Source organism: Hemicordylus capensis, chromosome 1, assembly GCF_027244095.1.
Source record: "Hemicordylus capensis ecotype Gifberg chromosome 1, rHemCap1.1.pri, whole genome shotgun sequence".
NCBI classification, from domain to species: Eukaryota; Metazoa; Chordata; class Lepidosauria; order Squamata; family Cordylidae; genus Hemicordylus; species Hemicordylus capensis.
The window spans coordinates 57,908,121-57,932,970 of record NC_069657.1 but is presented as its reverse complement, the minus strand read 5'-3'; the positions used below and the strand labels follow the sequence as shown (position 1 = coordinate 57,932,970).

At 44.0% G+C, this 24,850-nt stretch overlaps 1 protein-coding gene and 1 long non-coding RNA gene across 11 annotated transcripts in view; one reads left to right on the top strand and one right to left on the bottom strand.

Annotated features, from left to right (window-relative positions):
- HECTD1 (HECT domain E3 ubiquitin protein ligase 1) overlaps positions 1 to 24,850 on the bottom strand; it is a 138,842-nt gene that overhangs the window by 106,446 nt on the left and 7,546 nt on the right. For 6 of the 10 annotated variants that reach the window (XM_053284319.1, XM_053284321.1, XM_053284326.1 and 3 more), the window contains exons 3-7: positions 10,175 to 10,409; positions 5,982 to 6,209; positions 809 to 1,090; positions 361 to 649; positions 18 to 94 (exon numbers count right to left, since the gene is read on the bottom strand). In XM_053284319.1, the coding sequence (XP_053140294.1) occupies positions 18 to 94; positions 361 to 649; positions 809 to 1,090; positions 5,982 to 6,209; positions 10,175 to 10,409 (1,111 nt within the window). Of the gene's footprint in view, positions 1 to 17; positions 95 to 360; positions 650 to 808; positions 1,091 to 5,981; positions 6,210 to 7,621; positions 7,917 to 10,174; positions 10,410 to 24,850 lie in introns of those variants that run through there. The other 4 variants (XM_053284323.1, XM_053284325.1, XM_053284330.1 and 1 more) reach the window with 2 other exon arrangements.
- Positions 1 to 24,850, top strand: part of LOC128339851 (uncharacterized) — a 29,504-nt gene that overhangs the window by 2,241 nt on the left and 2,413 nt on the right. Inside the window, exon 2 of the long non-coding RNA XR_008313259.1 lies at positions 22,522 to 22,574. This is a non-coding gene — a long non-coding RNA (uncharacterized LOC128339851). The remainder of the gene's footprint in view (positions 1 to 22,521; positions 22,575 to 24,850) is intronic.

The following is a 24,850-nucleotide window of genomic DNA, read 5'->3' as shown; positions in this document are numbered from 1 at the left end:
TCCTTTCTCTTGCTTACCATTTCCTGAGTTCCAAAAGCTGAGGCCCAGTTTAAGAGAGTTTGTCCTACATCATCCATGAAGTTTACTTCAAAAGCTGTGAAGACAAGATAAAAAGGTTATTTTAAATTGCAGTACCATGGCCACAACTGATGTAATGAAAACAATGGATGTATCAGCATTCATTCTAGTCTGCAGACCAAGCAAGCCTTTATACATTCTTCCCAACAAAAAGGCAATTAATCCTATACAAAGGCCACAACTGGCAGAATGCTCATGTGCTTGGGTACAACACATTGCACAGTGAAGTAAACATTAAGAAATAAACTAGAAATTACTAAAAATTAATGTTTTTCTGCCTACCTCCTGTGTCAATAGCATCTATCAGGGCATCAGTGTCTTTACTGCGGATGCAGTCTATCAGCTGCCGATGGGAACGCTCCCCAGTACTATCCAGTCTACGCAATCCTGGGATTCTGCCTGTAGATCCAGCACTAGACTTTGGCAGGGCTTTCCGCCCTTCAAACAACAGCACCAAAAGAAGATCTACCAACCGCATAGTATCAAGTACACATCTTTCATCGCCCTGCAATGCACTCTCTATAGAATCTGGAAGCTCAGATCTTAGAAGATCCTGGAAATAATTAAAAGTCTGAACAATAAAAATATACAAGACTTTAGAAAATCCAATGAGAAAGGGATTGCATCTCCATATGAAAAAGCTTAATATTTTAATAAGTCTAATACAAAAGTTGAATGTGCTAATTATCTTTAAATGTGAAAGGTTCTATAGTGCCAAAGAAATTCTTACGTGTGTTACTACTGGAGAGCCTCTGCAGAGTGTTGATAACAAGCTTACAATAGTTGACACCTGATTGCTCAATTTAGAGTCTGCAGCTGCAGATGGTGCACCTGTGCTGCTTCGGCCAGGTTTGCAAGCTGAAGATGGTCCTGAAGCTGTACCGCCTGCTGCAGCCATGCGAGATAGGAGCTCCTCAGTTAATCCATGTTTGGCTAGTGGTGCTGGATCAACTCCACGGCGTGTAAATCGGTCAGCTAGTGAAGCAAAACACCGCAATGCACCATCTGAAACCTGAAACAGATGAACATGTTTGAAAATAAAATCTTAAAGAGCAAATTCTGATAAGCAACCAATTTTAAAGGAAGACAACTATATTTGCTTTCCTTTAAAGCAACTGGAGGAGCAGAGTATAAATATTTTAAATAAATAAATAAAATTTCTTTAGGACAATGAAATTTTAGACCTATCCTTGCCTGACTGCATTTGTTTTAAAATCACACACAGAATAATCTCTCCAAGAGCAGACTTTTTCCAAAGGGACAGTGACAGGAATATTCTGAAACAATATTGTTAAGTATTTCTTAGCAAATTATTTATTAGTCTGAGCTAGAAAAACAGGCTGCTAACCTCTACCAGATGATCTTTCTAGTGATCCATGTTCACTCACAACTTGGGTTCTGTGCCTGTGCACTAACCCCCATGGAAGAATTCCAAGCTCCATGAGACACACTGGCTCTGCTGAATCACATGCATGGCACAACCAGTAATTTCAGCAGGAAAGCACCTTTCTCCTCAGTTCCTGATCAGCTGTTGCAATGAGTGAAGACTGTGGATTGACAGAGTCAGATATGTCTATATAACTGTGGAAGTATCCTAGCAGCAGGGTAGGCCAGGTGGGTGTTGTGAGTCAACATAGATCACCAGAAAGATCACCTGTTACAGGTAAGCAACCTGTCTGTCTTTGAAGTCACCCATGTACCTTCAACACTTGGGTGATTAGCGAGCTCACCAGAGGTGGTGAGTGCTAGGATGCATTTAGAGCACTATTTAAGAAGCCGCCCGAACAAAGTTGGCTTCTTCCTTTGAGTGGGTGTCCACAGCACAATGTCAGATGAAGAGGAGGTCTGTAGACTGCATAACCACTTTACAGATGTCTTTCATGCTGATTCCTGACATGTAGGCTGCTGATGTGGCCATGGTTCTAGTAGACTGTGCCTTGATCCTTGAGGGAGGCTTTACCCCTTGCTGGTTATAGCACATAAAGATGATTTCTACAAGCCAGTGGGATAGTCTTTGTTTCAAAATAGGTTGTCCTTTGCTTTCTCCGTTATAGGAGACAAACACGTTTGTTCGTTTGTCTAAACGATTTTGTCTTATCCATGTAGTATAAGAAGGTGGGCCACCTCTCGCCTGTAGTGAACTGCACATTCGTGGGGAACCTGGTGCTAAATCATTCATAGACAACTTGAGTCAATGAGGTCTTTGATGGGTGGGAAGGGTTTGACGTGAAGGTCCTCGCTGTATAGCGAGACATCTTCATCTTCTCCATATTTTCATCTGTGTACTGAACAGACTGTCCCCCTCAAAATGGCAGATTCTCAATTTTATCCTTCATGTCATTTTGAAGTGATGTAGAGCGCAGCCAAGCATGTCTCCTGAGAGACACAGCACCTGCAATGGATTGTGACTCAGTCTCTGCAAGGTGCTTTGCCATGCTTAAATGTTGCCTGGTGATATCAGCAGATTTCACTAGTGCCATTCTGAATTTCTCACAGAACTCCTTTGGGACGTCCTTTAAGTCCTCTTTCAGAGTGTCCCAAATGGAGTAAAGGCACTTCGCCATGCAGGCCATGTAGTTTGATATTTTAATGGCCAAGCATGATGTAGAGTAAAATCTGTGCCCCATTGCATCCAATTTCCTCTCTTCTTTATTCACCAGGGCTGAGCATATTCTGCCTGATTTACTGCTAACAGTGCAATCAACCACAAGCGAATTGGGCGAAGGGTGCTTAAAGAGGAAGGGGCAGGACTACTCTTGTATCCTATACAAGCTTTCCAGCCTTTTTGATGTTGTTGTGGAGACTGATGGAATGTTCCAGCACACTTTTGTGGAATTGACAGGGACAGGCAGTATTGGCAGGGGCAGCTGAGGAACTGGCCATGAAGTCTTATACATCCTTAGCTTCAGGCATTGGTGCTTTCAATTCCAAGCATAAAGCTTTTGCCATGTCTGCCACCTCAATTTGGTACGACCTAGTCTTTTCTGTAGGCAAGTTAGATGGAGGATGTGCTACAGTTTCATGGGGGATGGGTCCAAAGGGTTCTCTGTTTGAATCAAGTCCCCTTCAGAGTGCTCTTTTTCTCTTTTAGGCAATTTGTGTGGAGCCGGAAAGTTGGTGGAGGATCATACTCAGCTGGGTGAGGTCTCAGAGTAAACTCATGATCTTTTACAGGGGCTTTTTCTAGACTGAGTTGCATAGATTACCATAGCCTGTATTTTTCAAAGTCATATGGTAACGCAGGTGAAGGCAAGTAGTACAGATCTCTAGAATGCCCAAGACCCCTAATGTAGCCCAGGTCCAGGGCCCCTAGAGAGCTCCAGTAGTCCATCTGTCATGTCATGGACGCAAAGTGTGGAGCAGAGTGATGAAATCTCTCTCCAGGAGTAAGATGGAAAGCAAAGTGGGGTAACCGTCTCAGGAGATGCCAATGGAATCTTAGGGATTGGAACAGATTCCAAATCCTCATCCCCATCCAATCCATGCAAAGGGAAAACTTCAAAGGTATAACCCAACAGGGTACTAGCACTGGAGTCCATTAGAGGCTCCAGGCTGACTTGTCCTGCGGTGTCGGGGAAGCCTCTCTAGAAGAGAGATGCTTTTCTTTGCTAGAGATGAAATGCACAGATTGAGCTGGAGAAAATTCCAGAGAAAAGTCAATTACAATAGGTGATGTGGTTGGTGGTAAATTCTGTATAGGAGTGTCCACTTTACTGGTTGATGGAGCCGTTGATATTGGTATCCTAATCACAACAAATTTTGGTCCAACAGACGACATCGGGCAGGTAGCTGTCAATGCCGGTCGTTGTGTCAAAAGAGATCTGGGTGTAATCAATGTCAGTGTTGGTGCACAGGCTATTATCGGTGTCGATGCCAACATGGGCAGTACACCTGATATCAAGGATTCAACTCTACGACAGTTTTCCTGTGTGGTCAAAGGCAAGGGAGTATGAGATAGCTTCGGTGTTGACGCAGTCATCTGTCTTGACGTGGCCAATGTCGATGGTTTGGCCGTTGGCGTGTGGCAATGTTAGGGACTCGATGAGCCCGACCACTCACACTTGTGTTTTTTATGGCGTCGATGATGGGCATCCTTGTCCACTACTGTCTCAGGCTTTTTAAAAGTCGAGTCTCCTTGTTCTTTGTTAGGAGCTTGAGATGCAAAGGCAGTGGAATCCCCTGAAGTCACTCTTGATTTGGAGGGGCGGCTGTTGGCCAACATCAATACTGTTGACATCGGTAGGAATGGAGATTTTAGCATCAGAGTTGGTGGTCTGAGAGCAGTTTCGTAGAGTGCCGCTCTAAGAGGAAGTTCTCTGATTTTGGTTTGCCTCGTAAAGGACAAACAAATGTTGCAGGCTTTCACGTTTCACATTTGCCCTCTCCTAGGCAAATTAAGCATTCATCGTGCCTGTCAGAGGACGGCAGAGTACACCTACCAGAGACACACTTTTAAAAGGTGTTTCTAATGTTCATTAAACCAACAGAGAGCAAGACACACACAAAAGACTGTTGTCAAAGTAGGAAAATCACCAAGAGGAACAAAGCTGAAACAAAATCCAGAGAAGAAACCTGCTATGGAAAGCAAAACTTTCCATAGTCAAGCCAAAGAATCAAGAGAAAAGGTTTTTATCACAGGAACTGGGATGCGACAGAGCAAAATCTTCGCAATGCAAGTAACGTAACAGTCGAGAAGGAACAGAGGAGAAAGGCGCTGTCCCACTAAAAATAATAGTCACGATTCAGTGAAGCTGAAGAGTGCCTTAGGGAGTTAGGAATTCTTCCACGGGGGTTACTGTGCAGGCACAGAACCCAAATTGTGAAGGAACATGGATCACCTTAAATATTTATTCAAAATACCACACTATCTTGTTAAAGAAGTCAAAATAACACACACTAAGGATCTTTAAAGTCTTCTTTTTGGAAAAAGAAACAAGTGGGGAGCTTTCAGATCACCCCTTTCCTCTGTTTTGGTCTCACCCCACAACCATCTTTCCCTGAGGAATATGGGCCCTCAGGGACATAGTTTTAGAAGGCACAGGTGACTGCAGAGAGAAGGAGGGAGCCACAAAAAGAAAGAAAGAAAGAAAGAAAGAAAGAAAGAAAGAAAGAAAGAAAGAAAGAAAGAAAGAATCTCCCACACAAGAAAAAACTCTAGCACAACAATAAATTTGTGCTCTAGTACCCTGCAGTTTGGATTACTGTAATGTGCTTTAAGTGGGACTGCCCAGAACCTCAAATGATTCATAATGTAGCTGCCACAATTTTGCATGAGGCCAGAAGATCTGCATAAGATCCAGTCTCATGCCAACTTTACTGGCAGATGTCCATGAAGGATAGGGAGCAGTGTTCCCTCTAAAAGGGATTCCCAGATGTTGTTGACTACAACTCCCATAATCCTCAAGCAAAGGCTATTGCAGTTGGGGATGCTGGGAGTTGTAGTCAACAACATCTGGAAATTCCTCTTAGAGAGAACACTGATAGGGAGGTACCCAGAAAGTGAAACAGTGGTCTCCCCAGACCAGGTTGCCTGGTGTCATCACCAGTGTTCCCTCTAACAGGGATTCCCAAATGATGTTTGCTACAACTCCCAGAATGCCCAGCCAAAGGCCACTGCAGCTGGAGATGCTGGGAGTTGTACTGAACATCTGAGAATCCCTGTCAGAAAGAACAGTGGTCATCACTATATGCTTGTTGGAGCAAGCTTTTTAGAAATACTGTCTCTTGAATACTGTTTTGTCTTGCTGCTAGTTGTACTATATGTTGTGTTATACAACATATTATGGTGTAAGCTGCCTTGAACGTACTGTACACAAAAAAGTGGGATACAAAAAATATAAATCACCTATTCTCAATTATGGCACTACATATGCTATATGCTACAGAAATTCAGAATTGTTTACCTGATGATCTTCGTGTTTTAATAGGCTGGAGAGGGATTCAACACAGATCTCTAGAGAGGAATCCTGTGGTTCCATTTTTCCACAGAGTCTGGATACGACAGCCATAGCAGAATGTAAAGTATCTTTATGAACCAGGTGTCCACTGTCACGAATAAATGTCAACACACAGTTCAATCCCCCAGCTTCAAATACAGCACCTGACTCACGGGTACAGATGAGTTCCAATACCTAGAATAAAAAATTATAATGAAGTTTAAAAATATAATAGACTTATTTCCTCCTCATTATCCCAATGTCTGCTATTAACTAACTTAAAAAAAAATCATTTCACTGTAACATCTGCTTTTGAACACAAGGAAGTCTTCTGTGCTGCCAAACAGCAAAGCAAGACACAGATTACACATATGCACATGGAACAGATCTAAACAACTGCCTGATTGTTGTTTGTCTCTTTCAGTTTCATGTGTATGTGTAAATATGAAATTATGTGAAATTGACATGAAAAGTTATATGAAATTGACAGAAACTGTCAATATGAAATTACATAAAAGGAAGAATTAAACAAGAAAGATAAAACAGAAGAAAGGAAAAATCTTTCTCTGACAAAATGACGTCAGAGAAAGCAGTATTTAAGTGTTAGTACTGAAGTCAATCAGTGTCTGTGAGATCGTTGTTTCAGGTCCCAAGATGGAAAATGTGTGACCAAGTTTACAAACAGATTTTATAACTATTACAAATATCTAAATTTAAAGCACCACAGCACTTGGTTCAGGGAACTCAATTTACCTAATCCTTAAGTAACTAGAGAAGGAAAGTTATGGACAAAATAAAAGTGTAAACATACAGTATTCTCTAGTTATAAATATGGGAAATATTTGAAAATGCCTGCTAGTTTGATGCATCTTAGTCTGACATAGATAGATTTAACAAAGCTCCATTATCCACGACACAGGTATTTCCTGTTCTTTTAGAAGTTAATACCCACTACTATGGCAATGAAGAAAGAAGATTCAGATCAGATCCTCAGTGCTGGGGGAGAACTAATCCTTCTGCTTCACTTGATATTTTCCTGAATAAAATACCTCAGACCTACAAAATACCTAGTACAATGCCTGTATGTTTTCCCCACAGGACAAACAGCAGTGTGGAGAGGTTAATTAGGAAAATAGCACTAAGATGGGTGAAGGGTTAAACCTTCCTCACTTCCTCAGTATTGTGGTCCTCATTTACCATCTCATTTGCCTATTAACTAACTTCTTTAAAAACTAAAAAACAATGCTCCTATTCCCTCTTGTGTCACATCTTGTTGTTATATATCCCATATAACAAGCTATCAGTTGAAGATGTTAAGCATAGAAGCATGGTTTATAGGGCATGAATGTAATCTCTGCAGGTAAAATGGTTTTATCAGAGTATTAAAAATGTGTGTCCTCACACACACAAATCACAGTCCAATTCTATGTTAACTGTGCTTAAGCCCACTAATTTCAATGCATGCTTAACTGTGCTGGTTTGTAACCAAGGGCTTTTTATTCATATCTGTCCAAGCTAAACCCTTGCAAATCCCACCAGTTTCAATGAACATACACTTAACCCACTGAAATCAATTGGACTTGTAGTTAACAAAGTTGCAATTCTACCTTAAATGACTTCCTTGGGCTATCAGAAAATGTGACAGAAACCCCAGTGTTTTGTTCCAAAATCTTGACACAATAATGAACGAATTACAGACATTGCACATCATATGGGCTGAATCTTTCACGTCGTTCAGTCTGAGAAGGCTGCAAGTTAGTAAATAATTCAGGAAACGCTATCCTTTGTACAAACTTCAAAAAACTATTTTTGGCTGAATGTGAACACATTTTGGCTGAATGTGAACACCCTTTCCCACCATGCATTCCTCCTTGATGCAGGACCACTTGACACACGATATTCTTTGAGAAGAAAAACTTTATTTGGGTCTGGTTCGGGCCTAGTCAAGTATCTAAGCTAGGCCTGTGAGTTATGAATTTCAGTACTGCGGCAAGGGTTGCTATGGTAACATAATGTATCAATATGCTATTTGGAGGGAAATGAAGGAATTGGGACAACATATAGGGTTAAGAACTGCTGGCAAATGGTGATTGGTGCATACTCTCAATGTTACTAGCTATACAGTCTGATGTTTGACCTTTACTGTAATTGGGTAACTAGTTACGATATATGCTCCTGATTGGACAGAACTTTACAATCCTTACTTTGCATAATGCTGAAACTTTGTTCTATTCTACTATGATTGGTTCAGACAGTGTGCTGTAAGCCCCTAACTGATGGGCCTATATTTGCATTAAGACCTGTAACTGTATAAAGCACTTTTGTCAAGTCTACTGGGTGTGCAGGAACCCGGCATGTCATGATAATAAACCTTGAATCTGATGGATGGTGTGGCCTCCACTCATTAAAACGAACTCCTGGAGATTTCTCCAACGTCTTCCTACACAGATAATTCAGGTGTAGGAAAATTCTCTGCACATTATCACTTGTGATATGCTTCCTGACCTGCTATTGGAATTGTATATGGTATTTATATGCCTGTGAGAGAAGTTCTAAAGAAGGTTTAGCTGAAGCAGGCCAAGAGAAAGTGGACATAATACGGGCCAAGACAAGGTAGAAATGATACATTCACAGGGAGCTGCCAGTTGCCGGATCCAGGGAAGAGTCAACATCAACGGCAGAAGAGTGGTGAAACCCAGCAGGTCTCTAGAAGAGCAAGAAAAAGAACTGATATGATTTTAAGGTGGCAAGAGGCAGCAGAAAAGAGGAGGCTCTTCTGAGCCTGTGCCCCGGGAGACAGAGACAGAGACTGCCAGCAACAGTGGAACAGAAGTGCAGGAGACAAATGATTCTTCAGGGAAGCAGCTCTCTAGCTGTGTCACTGTGTAGAATGTGAAGCTGCAAGTTCAGAAGGCGGGAAGGCTAATCAAGATCCTAAACTGAACACTGCAAGTCAAACACAGGTGGAGCGAGGGTAGAATAGGAACAACTGGTTGGGGGATTTTTGTATAAAAGTATAAGGCAGGAAAGGGTAATTAGGCCTGAACATTAATTAGGAGAAGTTTCCATACCAGATCAATTACTTGTACCTTATGCCTAGGTTTTTGATCTTAAGCAACTGCAAGCAAGTTAAATATCTACATCTACAACACCTTTTTATCCTGTAAATAATATGTTGGTTTTTGCTTGTTAACTTGAGTCTCTGTCTGTCTATCCCCTTCATGTTCACTTAACCAAGCTACTGGGGTCTGTAGAGTTTAGCGTGTCTGTTCCTGGGAAGGAGAGATGGAGTGAGTACAGGAAAAGGGGGCAGGAGGTTTAGAGCTTGGTAAGAGTAACCCATACCTCTCAGTATCCCCTCAATTTCATACCTGCACACTAAAATGGGGAAAATTAAACACTGCACTGCACTTCACAAGCGACTGTGCAAGTGGTTTCTCCATGAGAAGAGAGCTGGTCTTGTGGTAGAAAGCATGACTTGTCCCCTTAAGCTAAGCAGGATCCGCCCTGGTTGCATATAAAAGGGAGAGTAGAAGTGTGAGCACTGTAAGATATTCCCCTTAGGGGACGGAGCCGCTCTGGGAAGAGCATCTAGGCTCCAAGTTCCTTCCCTGGCAAAAAGAGAGGAGAGCTGGTCTTGTGGTAGCAAGCATGACTTGTCCCCATAGCTAAGCAGGGTCTGCCCTGGTTGCATATGAATGGGAGACTTGATGTATGAGCACTGCAAGATATTCCCCTCAGGGGATGGAGCCGCTCTGGGAAGAGCAGAAGGTTTCAAGCTCCCTCCCTGGCTTCTCCAAGATAGGGCTGAGAGAGATTCCTGCCTGCAACCTTGGAGAAGCCGCTGCCAGTCTGTGAAGACAATACTGAGCTAGAGAGACCAATGGTCTGACTCAGTATATGGCAGTTTCCTATGTTCCTATGAGGTAAATACTGTACATCATGTGTGAAGATGCCAATTGCCTTGGGTCATTCTTGGCACATCTGTTTTGCAAGATAATCTAACTGTCCTGGATATTCAGGAATGCACATTATTTCATCAGTGGTTATTGTTGTTTTAAACTTGCAATTTTAAATAATAATTAAATACTGGTCTTATAAGTATACCACTGTATACTTAGTTTTCTGTTCCGTAACAAACCAAAACACATACAGCATACCTTTACACACTGCTCAGCCAAATCTCTGCTGGTTCTGTTGTTAAGTTCAACAACTACTAAACGATTACAAAGTGCTTTGATAGCACCATCTACCCCCACGATACGTCGTGTGCATTCTGCAGATACATCCAAGTAATAAGTTATAGCACGGGCTGTTACTTCCAATACATTGTCTGGAGCACTTTCATCAAGGAAAATTTTACACAGTGCTGGCAGAAAGGTACGAGGTGGGCATCTGCAGGAAGAGAAAAATGTGCATTACCCATCAACTGAATGTACACATTTGTCATAATACATCATTTCTCTGTCTACAAAACCTCAGTTTAATATGAGCTAAATTAAAATGAGTGGTTTTCAAACAGTGCTACAGGCAACACAAAGTAATAACCACAACTGCAGACACAAAACTCATTATAAATACATCAGCAGCATCTGGAATGGAAAAAGAAACCTGTTATCTAAACAGGCTGCATGTGCAAATATTGTTGCATGTCAACAAACTCAGCTATGCTTGATTTCAGATACACAGTAAAAAAAAAAAAACCCAATTAGACAAAATGATGAATATAGTAATTCAAAATAAAAATGTCTATACTAATGGCAATTAGTTTGCACATCTGAAACACGACAGGTCTTTAAATTTTGATTTTTAAAATTGATTTTTAACTCATTGTTAAAAGAGTTTTTCAAATGTGTTGTATTGTATTTTGTATGTTCTTTCCCCTCCTTTTGGACTGTTCTGATTTAATGTGCCGTGTGTGTTTATTTCCTGTTTTAATGTTGTGTTGTGAGCCGCCCAGAGAACAATTTGTTATGGGGTGGCCAGAAAATAAAAGTTTATTATTCCCCTGGTCTGAATACCTTCAACTTAACATTTCATTGTACATTTGAGAAGTTAACTCGGCAAGTCTTCAAATACATGAAGGTGTGCCTTAATGAGGCTAGAGAGCAGTATTTCTACTTACCAAAAATAGATAATGGGCTCAAAATGTAACACATCAGAAAAATTAAGCTTGATACTCTTTATATAAAAGTTTACCAAGAACTTCAAATATCAATTAAGGGGATAAAATGATTAATTAGTGAGCCAGACTGGTAAGATTGGCCTGCCTACATAGATGTATCATAATTCAAGTAGATAAAATCACTTATAGGAACATTGTATATAACATACAAGATTGGAATTAGAATTATTTAATATTTTTCACTGTCTTGCATAAAACATCTTCATATTACATAGTTATTAGCAGAGATGAGGTTGAACATTTTCCGCAGAAAAGTTTTTCGAAACAGAAAATTTCCCCATATTTTATTTTTCCATTTCTACATGTTTTTCAGTACAACAATTAAACCACATTAAGCACTTTTCTTGATTTCCTCTCCTCCAGCCCCAGCATCAAAAAGTTCAGCTCAACTGCTTCGCTACTTAAAAGCTTTCAGAGTGGGAAATTAATACTGAGGAGTGTTCTCTTGATATAGGTCAAACAATATGCCAAATCAGACATTTAGGGCATCTGGAAAATCTGCATAGTAATTTTATAAGGAAATAATATATATGAAATTGAGATTTTTTTAAAAAAAATATGGGGGAAATGTATGGATTTTAAAATTGATTTTTCCCCAGTTGTCGTCCAGTCCAAAGCTTTCTGTAAAACCCACATATCTTATTAGAAAGACAGTAATTTGAGACAGTATTGAGCCGACAGTTCTAACAATATTTTAAAATCATGCCTTGAAAGGCATTATTACAAATATTCAAACCCCATAAACAATGCTTAAGGAAACTATTTCAATAGAATTCTAACTTACACAATTTACTCAAGTGTGGTTCAAAACATGCTTATTTTTATGGGTAGAATCCAGTTCAACTGACTTACTGAGACATATCATAATTGCAAGGGACATCTGTAGACCTTAACAAGACATTATGTTAACTTCAGTTGAAGATACACCTATATTTTTTCGGATGCATGCAACAAGTCAAAATGCATGCTAATGAGCAAAATTGCAGGAATTGTACATGAAGGATAGGTAGGCAAAACATATGGCAAACGTTTGTACAGAAATGAAAGTATCAGATGGATTTTTGAAAAGTACTTAATAGGCAGCATGAGACAATAGATAATTGATATTTTATTACATGACTTTAAAACAAAACCAAAAACAAATCCAAGATATTTTTTTTCTTTTCCATTCTCTTCCTTGTTCTTTCTTCTGTTATTTATTTAACAGAAGTGTCAAAAATAGGGATGTGCAATTCGATTCACACAGGAGGGGGGCGGGATTCGTGGATTTGAATTGCCCCTTAAATGAAGTGGCTGATTTGAGGTAGAATCGAATGAGCCCCGATTAGAAGCAAATCGATTCATGTGATTCACGTGGCAGGCATCATTTTGTCTCTGTGTTTTCCCCGTGCTGATTGGTTTTCTGACACTGGCTTGTGATTGGCTTGAGATCTCCTTGCTTCTTGGTTGGCTTGTTGTCATTCAAATCAAAAGGCATGGGCAACTGTGCCCCATTGGCTGGGGGAGGGAGAGGGGAGGCCAAACAAGGGATTGTCAAAATGTCTTTAAGGGGCTGCTTGGAGGCAGACAGAGCCATTGCTTTGTCTCTCTTTTGCAGAGAGAGACTGCAGCAGCACTGAGAGAAGACTGGTGATGGTCTGTGCCTCCCGGGCCCCCAGTGAATAAGAGGGAGGTAATGCCTGCTGGGCTTATCTGTGTCTCTATTTCCCCCCTTCAAATTTGCAATGCTAACTGCTCCGCCTCATCTCTCCCCCCCCCATTGTACTAGCAGCACCAGTGGAATTGTTTTCCTTGTGTGTCCCCCCACTCCACATACACAAGCTTATTACTTTTGGATCCCCCCTGCGTCCACAAGCTTATTGCTCATAGCTAGCTGGCCTCCAGTGGTTTTAATAACTGGGGTGCTATGTTGGGTTTTTTCTCCTCTTGTTCCCCAAGCTACACCTCTTTGCTGCTGCCAGTGTGCCTGGACTGGACCTTTATTTTTTTTGCAGGCTGGTGTGCCCAGGCTGTTTCTCTGTCTGTTTCTTTTCAGGTTCTTTTTTGTTTTGATGGTTTGCGTGGGTGCTTGACAGGTGCCCAGCTCGGCCCAAGAGTGCCTCCAAAAGCAACACCTGGCAGACTCCAGCAGAAGATGTTGCTGGAAGCCCCAAGCCAAAGACTGGGGCCAAAGAAACTCCCCCCACACAGCTATATCAAGTTAAGTTCTTTAAATAGGGCCAAGTTTGGGGAAGAGAAGGATTAGGTGGCATGACCATAGGAGGGGAGGAGTGGGTTAGAGACCACAGTAATCCCCCGCCCTTCTTTGCCTTCCCTTCCACTTGCCCCACTGCTGCTCAGTCCCCTCTAAAAATAGCCCCACCCCAAGAAAGCCCACTTCTTTATTGGGAGAGGGGGGGATTTAATTTTTCTAACTTTTGTGTGAACCACAGTGCTATAGATAGTTCTGTGTGTGGCACACAGAGCATAAATAGACCACCCTTGACCCCACACCCCCTTAAGCACTTCTCCCCCCACCATCAGGGTTAGAGTTCAATTAAAAAACAAAACAAAAAACCAATATGTACTGGAGAATAGATGGCAGAGCCAGGAGCAGATTGCCAGGCAGAGAGAGGAGTGATGCTGCGGCTGGTCATGGTGGGCAACAATACGAGGGACCTACTCCCCAAGTCATCTCCACTGCAGTGGTGCCACACAGGCTGACCTATCCAGAAGAACCTGGTCCCACAGTGCCTGTGGCGGCTGAGACAGAACTGAGGAGGGGTATCCTCCCCTGTCAGAGCTCTTCTTCCTGTGGCAGAGGTGGTCATCAGCTGCTAGTCTAGCTAGATTTCTCTCTTCATCCTCCTCTCCAATCCCCATTGGCAGTGCAACATGCCCCCCTCCCATCCAAGACTGAGGAGGAGCAGGCAGAAGTCATTCCAGTTGTTCCTGTACCTTCTTAGCTCCAGGCGGTGGCCCCCAGAACAAACCAGTAACCCCAGTACCACCACCACCACCAAAACAGCCCCCGATAAGAGAGCAGCATAGCATGGGAGCACTTTGTGCTCTGCCCTGGTGACCCACACCATGCTGTCTGCATCCACTGCATGACACAGGTCAGCAGGGGTAAGGACCTCAAGCATCTTATAATGACAGGGGTGCTGCATCACCTGGGGGTCCATGCTTCTGCTAGCAACTATAGGTCTGGTGTGTCCTTAACTAGCAGCAAGGCACCTGCTCCTGCTCCCAAGCAGAGGAAATTGCCTGTGCAGTGGATGCATTCCTGTTGCAGACACTGGGTGCCATCCTGCTGTTGCCACAGCTGCTCTTGTGGAGAAGTGCTGTAAGACAGCAACTTACTTCCACCAGAGTGAAAAGAGTAGGCATATGCTCAGGGAGAGCCAGTTTGAGCTGGGTTTATATGAACACCTTATCCGACAGGATGTTCTGACCCGGTGAAACCCTGCCTTTCTCTTGCTCTGGCACCTGCAGCAGCAAGAGCCAGCCATCCAAAGCCCCAGAAAGGAGGTGTGGCTTGGAAGTAGGTGACCTGCCCAACCAGGACTGGGTGCTGCTCCTGAAGTTGTCTTGGCACTTGAGCCATTCTTTGTTGCCAAGAACAGCTTGTATATTCAATATAGCAAAGACTGAGCAAGACTTTCCCTGCCACTTTTCTCAAGAAGATGATGGGTGAGCTCCAGAACATGCTGACCACTGAGTAAGCAATCACCTTGGCAGGTTGCTGAGGACTCGAGTGGTGGATCAGCTCAGAGAATCCTTGGGTAAATCAGCAGAGCATTTTTTGTCCTGCCTTTGTGACCCAACGATGAAGGACAAAGTGGTCAACCCTGACCAACTACCCAGGTGGAGCAACCTCCTGGTTGCAGGCAGCATGGTGTCCCTGGCAGGGCCAAGTGAGCCGGGGGTTTCGCCTCCATGTTCCACCCTGTGGTTCATGGAGCAGTTCCTTGGTGCCTTGCCAGGGGGATGGGAGGAGCCCACCAAGCCCTGCAGCAGTGCTGAGCAGTGCATGCTACAGTACCTGCAGGAGCCAGTGGCAGGCCGGGAAATGGAGCCAATCCAGTTTTGGGCAACGTGTCGCCAAGTCTGACTTGGTGACGGATTTTGCGATGGTTGACAGACAGTTCTTCTCATGCCCACCAACCAGCCTTCAGAGCAAGAGGGTGTTCTCCATAGCCAGGGGCATGATGACACCCTATTGCTCATGATTGGATGCTGAAATGGTGGAGCAGTTGGTCTTTCTGAAGGCCAATGTCCCCTTGCATCCCGAGCTGGCCATGGAGTGGGTGGGGGTGACTCATGGCCACCCTCATCCACTGCAACATCACTGGCAGATCACTCCACCCTGGGGAACCCAGAAGTGTCACAGTCTGCCCATTAATGCCGCTGAGCCACACACACTGCCACCATTGCTGATGATGAGATATGGGTTGGTACTCTGATCCATGTGCCAGGCTGTCAGCCAGGGCCCAGCACCATGGTGTTATCCAGACACAAGCAGGCAGGAGTATACTCTTATGGTGAAGAAAGAATACTTCATCTCATAGTAAGACTCTAGAGGAGGTGTGCTCAACTTAAGCTCCCCCCGCTGTTTTTGAACTACAACTCCAAAAATCCCCAGCCACAGTGGCCAATAGTCAGGGATTATGGGAGTTGTAGGCCAACATCTGCAGGAGGACGTAAGTCCTGACCTAGAGGCTTTTTTTCTTGTCAGACCATTGGTCCATCAGTAGTCATGTGCACGGACCAGTTCGAAGGCCATTCTAAAGGCCTCCAGACCGGTCCGGACACGGGTGGTTTTGGTTCGGATGGGGGGTTCCAAAAGAGTTTGCGGGGGGGGGAGGGCTTTACTTATCCCCTCAAGAATGCCGCCGTATTTCTTAGAGCAAGCGGGCAGCAGACCTCCCTGCCGCCCGCTTCATTCTCCCTTTCGCTGCGGCTCTCCTTTTGAATACTGAATCGGGTGGCAGGGTATCTCCCAGTCCCTGCCGCCCTCTTAAATGCCCCCGCTCGGCTGGCGGCCGCCACCTTTAAGCCCCCAAGACCCCTGCCGCCCCTTCCCTTCCCACCGCAACGAGGGGTCGGCAGGAGAACTCCCCTGCCGTCCCCGTCCGCTTCCCCGGCTGGCTGCAAAAGGCTTCTAGAAAGCCTTTTGCGCGTGTGCGCAAAAGGCTTCCTAGAAGCCATTTGCAGCCAGCCGGGGAAGCGGACGGCAGGGGAGTTCTCCCGCCGCCTGCTCTCTAAAGTTTCTAACTTTAAAGTTTCTAACTTTAGAGAGCAGGCGGCGGGAGAACTCCCCTGCCGTCCGCTTCCCCGGCTGGCTGCAAGTGGCTTCTAGGAAGCCTTTTGCGCACGCACGCAAAAGGCTTCCTAGAAGCCTTTTGCAGCCAGCCGGGGAAGCGGACAGGGACGGCAGGGGAGTTCTCCTGCTGACCCCTCTTTGCGGTGGGAAGGGAAGGGGCGGCAGGGGTCTTGGGGGCTTAAAGGGGGCGGCCGCCAGCCGAGCGGGGGCATTTAAGAGGGCGGAAGGAATTGGGAGATACCCTGCCACCCGATTCAGTATTCAAAAGGAGAGCCGCACCGAGAGGGGGAATGAAGCGGGCGGCAGGGAGGTCTGCCACCCGCTTGCTCTAAGAAATACAGCGGCATTCTTGAGGGGGTAAGTAAAGCCCCCCCCCAACTCTTTTGGAACCCCCCACCCCAGTGCCGGACCGCAGCTCTGCGGTTCCGTGCACACCCCTATCCATCAGGCCTCCTGTCTCTGTGGTAAGCAGGATGGAAGGAAGGAGGTTTGATTTTATGGTTTTCTCAGCACTGAGTAACTAAGTATAATATGCTTGCTGTGCTTAGAGGTCTATTGCTTGCTGTTAACTATCTGGTTTTACTGGATCTCAAATTGACAAAGGCAGAACTTGGGTGCCTGCCTTCCTTGAGTTGAGGTTTGGTCTGTTTGTGAGATGGTGTTGAGGCAAGAAATCAACAGTGGCAGCTCTCTGTAATATTTCTTGGTGATTGCTATGATAAGCTCCATGTCTGGCCTTGAGACTAACTCGTGCTTCACTTACCGCTCCGGTTTGCTCCGCAATCTGCATTGCAAAGTGTACTCAGTCAAAATGTGGTTGAAGACATTCTAGTTGAGCTTATGGCTATGCTTGCTGCTAAGGGTGCTGCTGTAGTAGCTGTTGCATAGCTGTGTAAGAGAGAGCAACTTGTGCCAATGATGTTAGTGTAGTGCAGGCACTGTGGCTGGTGGTGTGTTCAGCGATTCTTTTTTGGCCATCTTTAGACTGTGTGTTTGGCAAAATGTGTTGTCCTGTGTTGGGAGGGACAGTGTGTGCTTCTGTTCTGCAGTGCTGTTTTTCAAGGCAAGGTTCCAAAATGTGTGCATTCTGCTTGTTTCAGCCATGGGGGGAAAACTGGGAACTCGAATAGCCCTATTGTTCCCCATGGGTAGGTCCTCGGGACACCAACGTGTGTTGGGTGATATGGCGTGATGGGTGCTACCTACCATCCAACCCACAAAAGAAATGAGCAAGGAGGTAATGCTTAATTTTTTTAGAACTGAAACCTCCATAGGATCCTATTGGTTTCTTGGGGAAGCTTTTAAAAAAATTCAAACTTGCCTGCTTACGCATTTCTTTTGTGGGTTGGGGTGGTAGGTAGCACCCATCATTCCCTACCGCCCAACCCACTTTGGTGTCTCTAGGACCTACCCATGGGTAATAATAGGGTTATTATTCGAGCTCCCTATTGCTCCATATGGCTGAATCACCAATTTTTTGTGAATTTTCAGTTTGATTTGTCGAACCGGCCAGCTCAATGAATCGATTTGGGCTTTTGCTATTCAATGTCAAATCAAATAGCAAAACACAATTCGTGCACATCTCTAATAAGTATCTGACTAGCCAATGTTGGAAACTGAATGCTGGCTTAGATAGGCCTTTGTCCAACCCACCAGCAAACTTCTTGTGTTAATTTGCTTTGTCTACAGATTATTTTCTTATTTGTTTTTCATTCAGCTTGAAAATAAATGTTAAATGTGGATGGATTTGAAAGCACTTGCAATATTCCACTCAGCTTTTTTAAAAAAGAAATTATTCTTATTCCCTAAAACCAGAGGTGTAAAACACACAAGTCTGGAGGTGGGCCGGACTGGATTCCAAAGCACCTCTGGGGGGCCACACATAGCCTCACCCTGCGTTCTGTCCTCGTCCACCTCCTCCCCCACCATCTTGTTTCCTTTCTTTCCCCGCTTTCTTGCCCTGCCACTTAAAATAGCCAAATGCACTACTTTTATACTGGAAGTTGCTTGGGGACATTTTTTGGAAGAAGTTCTGAAAATCATACTTCCCAATGACCAGAATATGCTCAGGGAAACTTTATATATATATTGTATTTAAGAAGTAATTCTAAACAGAACCATCATATTTTATTCTCAAAAACAGGGAAAGGGGATGGGGAGGCATGACAAGAGAAAGAGGGAAAGAGAGAGCGGGGATGGAGAGGCTTAACAAAAGAGAGAGAGAGAGAGAGAGGAAGGATAGGGAGACTAGACAAGAGGGGGGGAGGGGATGGGGTAGGCTTGATGAGAGTGAGAGAGAATGCGAAAGTGGATGGAAGAGCGGGAGAGCAATACCGGTGGTGGTGGCGGGGGAAAGAAAGAAGCCAGCCAGCACTTCAACACATGGGGGGGGGGGGGGAGGAAGGAAAAAGTGGCATGAGGGGAAAAATGAAGCTGGCCAGCACTTTGGATGCTGCCACTTCGGGGGGGGGGGGGGGAGAATGAAGAAGTGACACATTGTGGGGGGAGGGAGCTAGCCAGTGCAGAGGGCACTTCAGCGCATGGCAGGTGGAAGAGAAAGGAAAGATCGGAGTGGTATGGCACAGTGTGGAGAAAGAAGGCTGGAGAAAGGAGCTGCACAGGCTGGATCTCACCCGTGGGCGGCGCCTTAAACTGATCAGGTGGCATCCATAAGAACAGCCCAGCTGGTTCAGGCCCAAGGCCTATCTAGTCCAGCATCCTGTTTCACAAAGTTGCCCACCAGATGCCTCTGGGGAACCCACAGGCAAGAGGTATGTGCATGCCCTCTCTCCTGCTGTTGCTCCCCTGCAACTGGTATTGATAGGCATAGTGCCTCTGAGGCTGGAGACGGCCCACAGCCACCAGACTAGTAACCACTGATAGACCTGTCCTCCATAAACTCGCCAAAACCCCTTTTAAAGCCATTCAAGCTGGTGGCCATCACCACATCCCACGGCAAAGAATTCCATATGAATGAATTCCAGTTGGTCCTAAATTTTCTGACCTTCAGTTTCATGGGGTGACCCCTGGTTCTAGTGTTGTGAGAAAGGGAGAAAAGTTTCTCTCTGTCCACCCTCTCCACTCCATGCATACTTTTATACACCTCGATCATGTCTCCCCTTAGTTGCCTCTTTTCCAAGGTAAAGAGCCCCAGATGCTGTCGCCTAGCCTCATAAGGAAGGTGGTCCAGGCCCTGATCATCTTGGTTGCCCTCTTCTGCACCTTTCCCAGTTCTACAGTGTCCTTCTTAAGGTACGGTGACCAAAGCTGTATGCAGTACTCCAGATGTGGTAGCACTGTAGTTTTGAATAAGGTCATTATAATAATAGCATTTTTATTTTAAATCTCCTTCCTAATGACTCCTAGCATGGAATTAGCCTTTTTCACAGCTGCCGCACATTGAGTCGAGATTTTCAATGTCCATCACAACCTCAAGATCTCACTCCTTGTCAGTCACAGATAGCTCAGAACCCATCAGTGTATATGTGAAGTTGGGGTTTTTTGCCCCAATATGCACCACTTTACGCTTGCTTACATTGAACCACATTTGACATGTCGCCCACTCCCCCAGTTTGGAGAGATCTTTTTGCAGCTCCTCACAATCTGTTGTGGATTTCACTACCCTAAATAGTTTTGTGTCATCTGCACATTTGGCCACTTCGCTGCTTACCCCAACTTCTAGATCATTTATGAACAAGTTAAAGAGCACTGGTCCCAGTACTGAACCCTGGGGGACTCCACTTCCTACCTACCTCCATTGTGAAAACTGTCCATTTGTTCCTACTCTCTGTTTCCTATCCTTCAACCAGTTACCAATCCACACATGAACCTGCCCCCTTATCCCATGACTGCTAAGTTTACTCAAGAGCCTTTGGTGGGGAACTTTGTCAAATGCTTTTTGGAAGTCCAAGTATACTATGTCAACCAGATCACCTTTATCCACATGCCGGTTGACACTCTCAAAGAACTCCAAATGGATAGTGAGGCAAGACTTGCCCTTGCAGTAGCCATGCTGATTCTCCTTCAGCAAGGCCTTTTCTTCTATATGTTTAATAATTTTGTCCTTATGTATGCTTTGCATCAATTTACCCGGCAGCAAAAGTTAAGCTGACTGTAATTTCCCAGATCCACCCTGGATCCCTTTTTGAAAATCCAGACTAATGCTCCATCAGCAGAAGCCCCTTCCATGAATTAAGTAGTATTGAGCTTACACAAAGTGTCCTTGCATAAGCAGAAGCAGCTTCCTCTGATGAAGTGCCAGCAAGACCCATCATCTTTGCTTTTGCTGTTAGTCACTGGGACACATTAGAACAGGGGTTCCCAACCTGTGGTACTCCAGATGTTGCTGAACTACAATCCAATCATCCCCAGCTACAATTTATTGTGACTGAGGATGATGGGAGCTGTAGATCAGCAACATCTGGAGTAACACAGGTTGGAACCCCTGCATTAGAAGACTGAACCCCTGCATTAGAAGATTTCAGGAAGTAGCACAGAAGAAGCAAAGACTACAACTCCCAGCATTGGCCAATTGTCAGGGATTATGCGAGTTGTAGTCGAACAACAGCTAAAGGGCTAAAGCCTTCTAGAGCCCTGCTCTAGTATGAAATTACATAATAAGCATTAGGTGACTAATGTGAAAGCATCGGGGCTACCCACAACACAGTCCTCTACATAACTAAGCAATGAAAAACTTGAAACTTCCAGTATAATACTTTGCTTTTCAGGACATGATCCACAAGTTAAAAGTGATCCATTAGTTCCATATCTTCTGGGTCAGAATTTATGGCTACAGAGCCTGGAACAATGCTCCCTAAAATCTCTTCCATCCATGTGTGGAACAGATTTTATGTGCACCAATATAAAAGGTAATGGTTGGATGTGAACCACTAGTTAAAAAAATTGTATATAATTTAAGATATTCTAGATATGGAAAAAGAAATATTAAAAGGAGGAACAATTAAGAAGGAGCACTGCTTTAGATGTTTTACATAAAATCAAATAAAAAGTATTTTAAAAAATTGTATTAGCATTTTAGAATCTTACATGTAACTATTCCCCCCTCCCCCCAGACATTTTACTCTGTTACTCTACTGCATCATATCTCCATTCTGCTTCTCTCCTCCCCACTGGTCCACAATAGCAGGCCTTTCTTGCCAAGCAAAAAATTGTGACTTTCTGCTCCTTCAACCCCAGGTGCCTGAGATGCACAGCAAACAAGCCCCAGTACCCCTTCCAGCTGGAAAAGGTGCCCGGAACTTTCGGGCTCAGCCCTGTGCTGCAGAGGCTCTCCAAGCACCCGAGTGGCAAAGTGGCCAAAGCCCTTGAGCATTCTTCAGCTGGGGAGGATGCTGGGAGCACTCTGGCTCAGCTCTGTACTGTTGGGGTGCTCTAAGCATCTTGTCCATGAAGCAGCTAGACCATCCAGCTTTCCTTGCAACCCTAGAGCTAGAGACTGGGGCAAAGATTGTCATACAACTGCAGGATGATCCTCACCCACTTGCACACCTCCAGCTGGGGTTTGCTTTTCTTACTTATATATCAGAGGCCCAGTCCACTATGGTGAAGCAGTGAATGAAAATGTAGAGCCTTGTTTCTCCCACACCTCACTGCATTGTACCCAATTCTGTTTCTCTCCACCACCACTCCATTGCAACAGCAAGCATCTGGTACAAATGAAGAGAGTAAGCCCTGCTGGGCAATGTGGAACTTAATCTTGAGTAGACAGACATAAGATTGTTGTGTTGTGCAGAGACTGAACTTTGAAGCCCACTTGCCCCAACATTGTGCCTAACCCCAGTTCCAAGTGGAGAGGAAGCAGGCTTCATTTAAGTTTAACAATACAGAAGGGATCTAAACAGCCAGTCCCAGCAGCTTGAGAAGCTTGTGGGACTAACATAGCCTTTATTAGGGAAGTCCTTATTTCCTATAGGGCTTAGAGATAATATGACATGGGGTTGGGATGGGACTCTCTTTCCTATAATAATACGTTCTTTTGTAATCTGTCTTCTTTACAGATGCTACTTCAGCTTCATTTCATCCCTGGGTCACGGCAACCCATGGCAGAGAGGTAGGCAGTGGCTTAATTGTCTGCAGCTGGCTCGTTCTCTTTCCGCCACCCAGTGCTGGCCTCTGTCTTCTGATATTGTCACTGCAGGCCTTGCAGCAGCTCTGCATGCACAACTGCTGCTTGGAGGAAATGTGCATGCTTATGTGCAACCTTGGATTGTGAGCAACTGCAAGCAAGATGAACACAAATCTGCCCAGAGACTAAAGTTCAGGGCAGCATACAAATTTGATAAATACAAAATTGTCCTTGCTGAAGATGTCCACAGCTGTCAAAATTAAGTGTGCGGCACTTAATGGACTGTTGTGGAGCTGTGCACGTGAATAGCTTAGCACAGGAGTAAGCAACGTGTGCGGTTCTCCAAATGCTGTTCAACTACAACTCCCATCACCCCTAGCCACAATTACAGCTGGGGAAGATGGGAGTTGTAGTTCAACAACATCTGGAGAGCCACACATTGCCAACCCCTGGCTGGAGTGCTGCTACTGTTGCTGAAAGAATGGGAGACTTGATAGTCAAAGAATCACCTTTGTAGAAACCCAGAGTATTGAATAATTCATCATACAAAACACATTCCTAAGCAGGGGGGAAACAAGGTGTAGATGGAAGTAGTTGCCAGTCTACTCAAAATCTCTATCAAAAAACTGAAACAGAAGGTATAGATTAAGACTACTCATTGACCTTAGAAGTCAAACTCTAACAAGGTGCATTTCACATTCAGCTGCCTATCCCAAGGTTTCCTAGCTTCTCTGTAACTATCACTCAAAATGTAAAGCGTCTTTCTCTATGAGATTTTATCCTGCTATTAAAAAATATTCACAACTATATTCTGTGCACCATCTACCACACCACAGGTGCAAAATAAACCTGCACTAGAAAATGAAACAGCAACTCAGGACCAGTTGAAACTCTGCTGAACAGTGTTCAAATAAGCGATATTCAAAACACCTGTACCTTTTCATGCAGCCTAGTGTAGAATTCATACACACAGAAACCATACATCATTAAAAACATTACATTTTGTACAACCCTTTCCAACAGAACAAGAAGCATGCAACACTATTACCATTAACCAATGATACTCCCTAATTCAATTGGGATATCTTTTGTAAATATATTATGGCTGAACTCAAATTTATGCCATTAGAATCTTCTTAGAGAGAATTACATTAAAAATATATATACAGTACTAGCTGGGCTGAGCACAGAACACCTGTGCCTCTAGTTCACTGCCCGCCACTGCCATTTCCTCCCTGCCCGCCCAATGATGCTTCCCCCGCCCGCTGCCATTGTTATTTTCTTCCTGCCCTGCCTTCGTCCACCCCTGCCATTTTATCTGCCTACCCACCAGCCGGCCGCCACTGTTTCCCCCCCCTCCAGGTCCCTGGCCCGGATGCCATCATTTTCTTTCCTCCTGCCTATCCCTGTCGCTATCCAGCAGCTGCTCATGAACTCTCACAAGAGCTGCCACACATGGGATTAGCAACGGGTACACCTAAGAGAAAGACAGATAGGACAAATAGGACAGATTAACTGATATTTTGCTAATCTTATTTGCGAGTCTATGATGACTAATAATCAGTCTCTCTGAATCACTGCCACTGGAAGGTGACTAACAAATAATATAATAGGTCAGTCAGAAAGCCTGAAATGAACACCATTTTATTGCCTATAAGATAAAATTCAGCAATTTTGCAGACTAATCTATAAACCAAATATTTGGATTTAAACTAATTTAATCTCACTGAAGCCCAGAGTACATAATCTGTAGTGCTGGTCTACTACCAGGGTGGATTTGATTTAAATCAAACTGATTTAAATCACGATTTAAATCACGATTTAAATCACTAGCAGGGTGGATAAAAATAAAAAAAATCCAACTTAAATCAAAAAAATCCGATTTAAATAAAAAAAATCCAATTTTTTTGATTTAAATCGGATTTTTTTTATTTTTATCCACCGTGCTAGTGATTTAAATCGTGATTTAAATCAGTTTGATTTAAATCAAATCCACCCTGTCTACTACCCCCCACCCCAGCCCCGCTTAAGATTTATGGCTTCTTAGACTCTCTAGTCACAGTAACATAGCTAGAACTAATAGAGATATAATGGTCTGCTTTGTAAAGAAGAATAGGTAAGGCATTCATATTGCTATTTTTCCAAATGTCTGTGGTTTCTCAGACTCTCCAGTCACAACAAAGGGTTTACTTTCTACTTGCAGATGTATTTCATTATGGCCAAGAAGATTTACTAGCTCATAATAAAAAGCAATTTACTGC